Source organism: Nothobranchius furzeri, chromosome 2 (genome assembly GCF_043380555.1).
Source record: "Nothobranchius furzeri strain GRZ-AD chromosome 2, NfurGRZ-RIMD1, whole genome shotgun sequence".
Taxonomy (NCBI): Eukaryota; Metazoa; Chordata; class Actinopteri; order Cyprinodontiformes; family Nothobranchiidae; genus Nothobranchius; species Nothobranchius furzeri.
The window spans coordinates 99,572,116-99,581,918 of NC_091742.1; the positions used below are offsets into that span (position 1 = coordinate 99,572,116).

Sequence of the window (9,803 nt, forward strand, 5' to 3'; positions counted from 1 at the left end):
AGAAGTCGGGATTCCAATATGGCGACGCCCTCGAAAACTGCTGTTTTGTTAGCTCTCAACGAACACCGACGACTAGGGTTGCCAACCGTCCCTTGAAAAATGGAATCGTCCCGTATTTAGAAACAAAAGTGCACGTCCCGTATTGAACTCAAAAGGGACGCACTTTGTCCCGTAATATAGTATGGATCAAAATTAGTCTGTAGTCTATTACCGGAATTAACGCTTTGTTTGAAAGCCAGCCCTTCGCCTGCTCTGTGACCAATGAACTGACCGCATGCTTATACACGAATTAGACGATACAGATTACCGCTTATTTCATTGGTCGAGGAACGGTCGCTTGGGGAGAAGATACCGGAAGAAAACAGACGACAGCAAACTTTTTTTTTTTTTTTTTTGCACAAAATATAATGTACAACAATTATGGCAATCTCTACAAAGAATCAGTTTTACCAACATGAGATAGTACCAGAACAGGCTGAATTCCAACATATAGAAGAAGGATAATGAACAGGAAGTACTAACAACAACAAATAAATAAACAAAATAAAAATAAACCCCAAACAGAACAAATAAACAAACAAATTAACAAAAAGACAGATAATTAATTAAAGAAAAGCATAAAAAAATGTATACCTTAGGGGCTTTCTAACAAATTTAGTTCAACAATCATATGATTCAAATCCAGAGCTTGTTTTTTGTCCATAAATTTTACAGATGAGAAAAGGAGGCAGAGTTCTTTGTGAAAAGTAAAAAAAGACGGCTTTGTTTTCAGAAAACGACATTTGTGAATGAAGAATTTGCCCATAATAATTATTGCATTTAAAACATTTTCAAGCTTCTTTTCTTTTCTTAGAGAACCAAATATAATATCATTTTTAGAAAATTCAAGTAAGTTTGGGATCTTAGGGAAGAGCCAGTAGTGCACATCGTTCCACAGGGCTTTACAGAATATACAGTCATAAAATAAGTGTTCTGTTGATTCAATATCCCCATTACAAAAAGAGCAACAATTATCATCAATAGCGAAGCAACGTCTGAGAAATTCTTTGGAAGGGTAAACACCAGAGAGGATTTTGTAGTGGACCTCCTTAGCTTTGGGAGGAATGGGAAGTTTTAGGTAATTTTTTCTGATCTCTTTCTTTTGATCACCGGAGAACAGATGTGAGATGGAATTTGGATTGGATATATAAGGGAAGAAAACATTAGTAAATAATTCCCTAATTTGGGAGTTTTTTAGACTGTTAGCTGTTATGTTATGCCCATTTACCAACAGTTCAGGGAGATCAGGGGATCTATAGTCAGGGTTTTGAAAAAGATTATATGCTGTACATAGAATGTTTTGAGGGATAGCCTTAGTAATTTTTTGAAATTCTTTGTTATTTATTTGCAGATCATAATTGGCAGTAAAGTCTTCTAATAAAATTTTACCTCTATCATTTAACAAGTGCATCACTGACCAGATGCCCTTATCGTACCATTTTTCTATAAAGATTGATTTGTTTCCTACTGTTATGTAACGACAGTTCCATAGGGGAGTGTTGTGTGGGCTATAGTTATGTTTGTATATTAATTTCCAGTATAATAAAACTTGCTGGTGAAAGGAAGAGAGCTTTATGGGGAGTTTTTTTATGTCAAAGTCACATCTAAGTAAGAGATTAAATCCGCCTAGATCCGAGAATATTTTGCTTGGAATGTGAAACCAAAGGCTATTTTGACTTCTTAAAAATGACCTAAGCCAATTTATTTTTATGGTACCGTTTAAGCTGTCAAATTCAATAGCTTGCAAACCTCCATCTTCAAACCGTTTGACTAAATTACCTTGCCTAATGTAGTGGGTTTTGCGTTTCCATATAAAATCAAAGTTTAGCTGGTTGATAGCTTTGATTGCTGATTTAGGCACTCCTATTGCATATGCAGGGTATACTAGCCTGGAGATACTTTCCATTTTGGTAAGAAAAATTCTACCTAGAATCGATAAGTCTCTCTGAGCCCAGTTATTTAAATGAGTTCTACAGGTTTGAATTTTCTCCCAAATATTAAGTTTATCTAAATCATTCTTATTCTTGGTTATATACACACCCAAATATTTGACATTGGATTTAACAGGAATATTAAAAGTGTTAGAAATAATACAATCATTTAAGGGTAAGATCTCACATTTGTTTAAATTCAGCTTTAACCCTGAAGCTTTCGAGAAAGTTTCAATAATCTGCAGGATTTTGGGGATTTCATTCAGGTTATTTAGGAAAATAGTTGTATCATCGGCTAACTGGCTGATAGAGAGCTCTTTACCCAGGATAGATATCTTACCAAACTCAGCATTTTTAATCAGTATGGAAAGCATTTCTGTTGCTGCGATAAACAACAATGGCAAGATTGGACATCCTTGTTTTATTCCTCTGCAAATCCTAAATCTTTGTGAGGTGCCGCGTGGAAGACACACTGAACTGTTAGTATCTCTATACAGTAATTTGATTAAATTAATGAAGTTACCTCCAAAACCGAACAAATCAAGGGCCTGAAACATAAATTCATGTTCTATCATGTCAAAGGCTTTGTAAAAATCTAAAAAAAAGGACAAAGCCCTGGTTTTCAATTAGGTAGTTGTAGTCAATCAAGTCCAATATAAGGCGGATATTATTATGGATTGAGCGACCTTTTATAAATCCAGACTGAGTGTCAGAAATAATTTGAGTTATGCCCGATTTTAACCTGTTTGCAAAAATATGTGTTAGAAGTTTATAATCATTATTTAATAGAGTAATTGGTCTTAAATTATCAAGAAGAGTCGGATCTTTCCCAGGTTTAGGTATGAGTGTAATTACCCCTTGTTTCATAGTGTGTGTGAGAGACCCATTTTCTAAAATTTCTGTGAGCATTCCAAACACAAGGCTTCTAATATGAACCCAAAAATGTTTGTAAAAGTTGCTGGTCAAACCATCACAACCTGGTGCTTTATCTTTGGGTAAAGCATTTAAAGCTCTATCTAACTCTTCAATGGTAATTTTGCCCTCACAGGTCTTTTTAAAATTTTCATCAATTTTAGGAATCAGGTGTTTGATAGATTGGAAGAATGTCTCAGCCAATGGTCTAGAGTATGAAGAGGAGTACAAATTACTGTAAAAGGTAAAGACTTTTTTAGATATTAATTGAGGGTCAGTGCACAGCCGACTACCAATTTGTAGACTATTTATAGCATTTCTCTCTTGTCTTATCTTTTCTAATCTACAAAAATATGCTGTACTTTTTTCGCCATCCTCGATCCATTTGGCTCGGGATCTCAGATATGCTCCTTTGGCCTTTTTAGTATAAATATTGTCTAAAGAAGACTGTAGAATACTTCGACGTTGTTTGTCATTATCATTAAAAAAGGGTTTCGAGCAGATGTGATTAAGTTCTCTGATAATTTCAGTTTCTTTTTGCTTGTTCTGATGAGCTATTAATTTACTGTGTTTAATTGAGATTTGACGTACTTTAAACTTAAAGAATTCCCATTTTTCTGTGTAAGAGCTTATGTTTACATTAGTTGAAATAAGTTCTAGTTGTCGAAGTATTTCGTTACTAAAATTTTCATTGGTAAGTAGGGATGAGTTAAACTTCCAGTAACCTTTATTATAAGAGTTTTTAATTTGAGGAGTGACACTGAAATGAATCACACAATGATCGGTTAAAGGCGCAGCTGAGACACCCACATCTACACTATTCTGCATTAAGCTGTTTGAGATTAGCCAGAAGTCGATACGCGATTTAGCCGAACCATCAGGCTTGAACCACGAAAAGGACTGAACAAGTGGGTTTGCTAATCTCCAAGGATCTGTTAGGTTGAGATTTAGGCAGAAGTTGTGTAAAAATGAATTTATATGATGGGAATGGAATTTAGAGGGTGATCTATCAAGCCATTCGTCATAAACCATATTGAAATCTCCACCTAATATAAGATTGTTTGTGGAGTATTTGTGTGATAGTTCTTTTAGGTGATTGGTAATTTCAGTAAATAAAAGTTTGTTCTGAGCTACATTGTTGTAACCATAAACATTACATAGAATCAAAAAGCTATTATCCACTTTTAGCACACAAATTAGCCAATGGCCCAGACTGTCTTTCCTATGAGTTTCAATTTTATTACGAAAGTTTTTAAATAGTAAGGCTACCCCAGCTGATTTGTTAGTACCATGACAAAGAATTATTCTTTCCCCCCACTGACTAGACCAAAAATTTTCATCTGCCTCCACAGAGTGTGTTTCTTGTAGCAGTATACAGCTCGCATTTACATTTTTACAGAACAAAAATATAGATTTTCTTTTAACACTGTCTCTTAAGCCCCTGGTATTTAAAGACACACAGTTAAAATTTGAACTAAGGAATGACATAAAAGGGAAGTGAGAAAGCAAAATAGAAAGGTTGACTGTACTTCAAGTACCCAGATAAAAGTAGAAATCTATAAAATTGGGAGCACTTAATCCCTTAAAATTGAATTCACAAAGTGCAAACGACCTCTATGAAAAAACCTTCTCAGTAACGTACCAAATAGGTAATATAAACAGTAAGTATTGAACCTGCCTATTTAAACTTTGGCAATCTTATAATTTGGTTAAGGAACATGGCCTAAATAGGATTGGTAGCAAAACATAACATACTCATGGAGTGATGTAATGACTGGTTATTTTGAATAGCTCGACAGTCACCCAGGGAATACCCGAACTCCGTTGATGTAACCGGTGTGCCCTCGGTAGTAGACGTTCTTCCCTTCAGCTCTGGCTCGCTCCATTTTGGGCCAAACTGCAGCTCTTGCCTCCCGGTCTATTTTGCAGAAATCTTGCTTGAAGTAGACGCCCAGCTCCTTGCACACCTGGGAATCCTTGGTCATTTTCCAGAAAGCGTCTCGGTAGTGCCTCATGGTGAACTGAACTATTATTTGTCGGTGTCTACCCGCTTCTTTGTTCCCTAGACGATGGACGGTATCCACAGCGTTGCCCAGAGAGGAGGCCCAATGTGGCGCGATCTTAGCCAAGATGTCAATAACTTCTTTGCGGGTATCTTCGTCATTTTTTTCTTTCCAGCCTTGGATTTTCAAGTTCCAGCGACGCATATATCGTTCCAGCTCCAACATTCTCTCTTTCAGCTCTGCGTTTTCTTTGTTAAGAGCAGGAATATCTTTTTCCAACCCAGCCAGTTTAGCCTTACAGTCTTTTATATCGGCTGCGTTCATTTCAGCTAGCTTGGCAATGTTAGCCACCATTATCATGTTGTTATTTAGCTGCACACCGAAGTCATCAATCTTGTTTGTTAGCTTGTTAATGGCTTCTATTATGGAGCTGCTGGTTTCCACGCTTTGGGATACAGTACCTTTGCTAGGTGGTGGGGGTGCTTTGGTGGGCGTAGGTGGAGTTTTTCTGTTGACTGACGGTGTTGAAGTCTCCATTGCATATTCGTGGTCAGAGGATGCGGAGCTCTTGGAGGCTACCGCTGACTTAGCTGAAGTTTCTGCTTTTTCCCGCGTCATCTTCTTCTCCTTTAAATGGCAGATTGGGTCCGTTCAAAAAGTTTTAAAAGGTGAATCTAGTCCTTAAAATGTATAGGCAAAAAAGGCAACCTATTTGGTATTCAAAAGTAGAGGTCCAAACAAGTTCACCGGGATTAGTGCACGACGGCTTAATAAAGGTTGCCTGCCCCGACAGCCATCTTGCCGAGCTCGTCCAGACGACAGCAAACAGCACGGCCAACCGGGAAACTAACGCCGACACTGCTGTACAAGTCTCGGACGACGGTACCCCTCCGAGAAAGACGAAAAAAGGCTTCAAAAATACAGGGAGGAATGGGAAAAGGAAAATTCCTGGCTGGAAAAACTGCGCGATAACACCTATAAAGCGCACTGCACCGTGTACCGGCGCAGTTTTTCCAAAGGGCATGGTGGACTCACTGACCTCAAGCAACATGCTTCTAGTAGTAGCCACATGAAAAACATAAAGGACGTGAAATTACGGGGAACCCTCGATCAGTTTGTCGTCCACAAGGCCACGGCAGAAGCAGATATGGTAAGTAAACATTGCTTTTTTTAACCCCTCTGGTTAAAGTGAAGGTATTTATATGAAGAAAAAAAAACACTGTGTTGGGGCTTGTTTACTATTATTTTTATTGTTTTTGTTGTCTTGTTTTGTCATTAGTTTTTCTATTTTTTTTTTCAACTTGGGTGTTTAGTTTCGATGTAGCCTTGTCTTGGTTTATATGTTGTTTGGATAATTTTAAACTAAAAGGATGGATAAATACATAATAAATAAAGTGAACTATTGTATTGTATAAAAGCTATACAATGCAATAAATATACAATAAATGTTTTCCATTTATTTACCACTGTAAGTGTTCTATGTGGTGCTTATAACCCAGGTTTACTTCTTATCTCCATTGGCAGGTTAAACATCTCTATGGATGAGCTTTATGACGAGTGTGTCGCTGCAACCAGCCTTCTGGAGCCCCTCACCAAAGGACCTCAGGAGAAGGAAAAGTGGCAGTCCAAGGGAACAGCAGAGAAGTGTATAGAAATTCTTCAGGCAGCTGACCTCTCCAACATCCAGCCTGTTGTATCGTTTGTACTCAGCATCCCATCTTCCACTGGGTTTGCAGAGAGGATTTTCTCTCTCATGAAGAATAAGTGGACTGATGTGCGGAACAAATGTTCTACTGAAATAATTAGATGTGAGCTCATTGTCACTCTAAATTGTGACATGTTTTGCTCAGAGTTTTACTCTGCAGTACTGAAAGACAACTCCTAAATGCAGCAAGATCTCAAAAGAAATACAAATGGAGAAAATAGTCTGTTTTCACATAATGTAGCATTGAGCTTTTGAGTTCATGAGTTTGGACTTTTTTTTTTACTTCAACCGTAGGCTACAGTCAAGGCCTTTGAGGCACAAATATGTTTACAGCTTCTCCACAGACTTTCTGTTTGCACTTTTCTAATTGCACTAAATGTGCACTGTTACAGCGTTGCTCTTTCTGTTGTTTTCTATTAATTTATACAATTTTAAGTTAAGCAGAACAGAGTTGTTTTAAAGAGAGCTATTTATATTCTAAAAAGTAAAGCATAACAGGCTACCGTTTAAGAAAGAGACCTACTTTATTTTTTTTGTCATTTTGCACAAAAAGTTGAGCATAACAGTTTTCTGTTTAAGAAAAATACCTTTGTTACTTATAATAATTTTGTAATTTCACGCCATAAATAAATGGCTAAATGATCATTTGTTTCCCATGTTTTCATATCACAAAGAATATGCATCTTCTTAAACCAACTTCAAGTCAAATAGTAAAAAAAAAAATCCTTTCACACCCACACACAAAAAAAGAGCAAAAAAATCACCACGCTGGGAAGGGTGGCCTGGAGCGGCCGGCCCTGCCCGCGAGGTGTCCCTTATTTATTTTTCAGGGAGTTGGCAACCCTACCGACGACTCATAAACACACATAAAGCTCATCTTCAAAGAATATTGGAAGAGAGACGACGACGAAGAAGGTAGGTGTTCCTCTTTCAGCACATTGCTGTTGGTTGAGTCTTTGGTCAGGATTTTCAACCTTCATTGTGTGTTGTGCCATTCTCCAATCTTTTTTTAAAGGGATAGAAATCATATTGTTGTAATGTGAGACGCAAACAAAAAAGAGACAAACATGTTGTCGGATTTGTAATTAAGTGTTTATTTATGTGTATTTAGGAGTAATAAGATAATGATTTAGTGATGATTTAATTGAAGTTAAAACTATTATTTTCTCTTCTTACTGTGAAGTGCTTTGTGGTTTTTATCTTGAAAGGCACAATAAAAAACTGGTTTCTTCTTCTTCTTAGGATGTGCTGTCATCTCCTGCTGCAGAGAACGAAGAGGCTTATCCTGAAGACTGGAACAGAGTGGGAGGTCTTGCTGCACATGGATGAGCACACCTTTGCTCGCCATTTTAGGGTCACCAGGCCACAGTTTGAATACCTGACAATGAAGCTGCAGGAGAAAGGAGTAGGCAGGGAGCACCATCAAGGCCTGCCACCAGTTCCTGGGACAAAGAAGGTGCTGATGCTTCTGTGGTGCATGGCGAACCAAAACAGCTTTAGAGAGATGTCTGACAAATTGGATGTGTCCCAGTCTGCGGCACACCAAATCATTGTGGATGTGCTTCAAATACTTTGCACACTTGGCTCAAACTTTGTCTCCTGGCCAAATGCCTGTGAGAAAGCAACACCTGCTCTTGCTCTTCAGCGACTCTGTGGCATCCCTGGTGTCACTGGTGCCATCGATGGGTGTCATATAAGGGTGCAGAAGCTACCAGTGCGAGGTGTAGACTACATGAACAGAAAGTCTTTCTTCTCTGTCCTTCTCCAGGGGATTGTAGATGACAGAGGGAGATTCTTGGACATTTGTGCTGGACCACCTGGAAGGGAGCATGATGCAAGGATGTTGAGGGCTTCTCCCTTCTTTGAACCATGGCAGGAGAAAATGGCTGCTTACAGCGTACTTGGAGACCGTGCGTACATCGGGCGAGATTTTCCATTTGTTGTAACCCCTCGACGCGACAACGGAGCCCTGACTTGTGAGGAACAACTTCAGAACAACAAGACCAGTCGTGGTAGGGTGGTTGTTGAACAAGCTTTTGGACGAATAAAGTGCATGTGGAGGCGTCTCCGTGATCTTCAGAACACCAACATCAAAACTGTGGTGATGATGATAATGGCAGCCTGTTTGTTGCACAACATGACTATTGCTGACTTGTGCCAGCTGCACCCCCAGGGCTGCCCAAGAGAGGATGATGACAACTAGTAGTGCTGTCCAAGTTGCAAGACGCTTGTTCTGCTTTTACACGTATGTTACGATCCCTGGTTTCATGCCTCTAGAAAAGTTGCTGTACTTAATTTTGTTTTTGTTTTATCTGAGTGTACAGCCCAGCTCTCAATATTCTTCAGCCTGCGGCCCAGGGGATTCAATTGGCTTTGTTCCTGGTTCCACCGCCCATCACCTGGGAATCATCCAGAAATCAGCTGCTGGGTGGCATATAAGTCTTATAAGTCTCTTATATTATTAGAGACTTCCTGATCTGCCTGCAGTTGGGGAAGCAGCTGATGGTGTGCTGTTTCCCCCACTTGGTCAGCTTTGTTGGAACTTTGTGCTGTTAAACTACTGTGAAGGATTACTAGTGAGATATTGTTGTTTAGAAGCTTGGTTAGACCTAAAGGTTTGTGTAGAGTTAAAGCTCCTCTGGTTGGATTTAAGGATAGTAAATGCTATTGCCTTTTCCAGTTGAAGTCCTTCTGAGCCTGAGTTTTTTGTCTGGTATATTCACAGCTATGAGAGCTTTAAGTTAATATTGTGAATGCCCTGTTTGTTTGGTAAGGTTTGTCTCCTTTAGTATTTATCTGTATATTGTAAGTTTATTTATCCGCTGTTTTTCTTTATTAAATGCATGTCCTCCTCCCATTCCATCTGGTCACGGGTTTATGTTACCTCCTTACCTTCCTAGCATAGCCAGGACGTAACAAAGTATTTAGCATTTCTTCTTGTTCTTGTCAGATATTGAAATATGTTGTTAATTGCAGTGTGCCTGTATTTCAGTGGCTTTATTTTATTAGTGTTTTCTCTGCTTCGCACTTAAGTATTTATTCTGGGGTTTTACTCTTTCCTGTTCTCTCTCTCTCTCTCTCTCTCTCTCTCTCTCTCTCTCTCTCTCTCTCTCTCTCTCTCTATTTTTAACTCACAATTTACTATTTTCTTCTCATTTTTAACATGTTTTTTACCACTCTATAAAAATATTTATATATATATATATATATTAT

General features: G+C 38.4%; 1 protein-coding gene across 1 annotated transcript; it reads left to right on the forward strand.

Annotated features, from left to right (window-relative positions):
• The first annotated feature begins 5,939 nt into the window (after positions 1-5,939).
• LOC139062095 (uncharacterized) lies at positions 5,940-8,793 on the forward strand. Its single transcript, XM_070542454.1, has 2 exons — positions 5,940-6,035; positions 6,410-8,793. Exon 2 carries the CDS (start codon positions 7,834-7,836, stop codon positions 8,791-8,793), a length of 960 nt encoding a protein of 319 aa, XP_070398555.1. The 5' UTR covers positions 5,940-6,035; positions 6,410-7,833.
• Positions 8,794-9,803: the final 1,010 nt, after the last annotated feature.

Excerpts from the sequence above, each read along its gene's own strand:
- LOC139062095 (XM_070542454.1), top strand. The coding sequence starts at position 7,834 with ATGTGCTGTCATCTCCTGCTGCAGAGAACGAAGAGGCTTATCCTGAAG.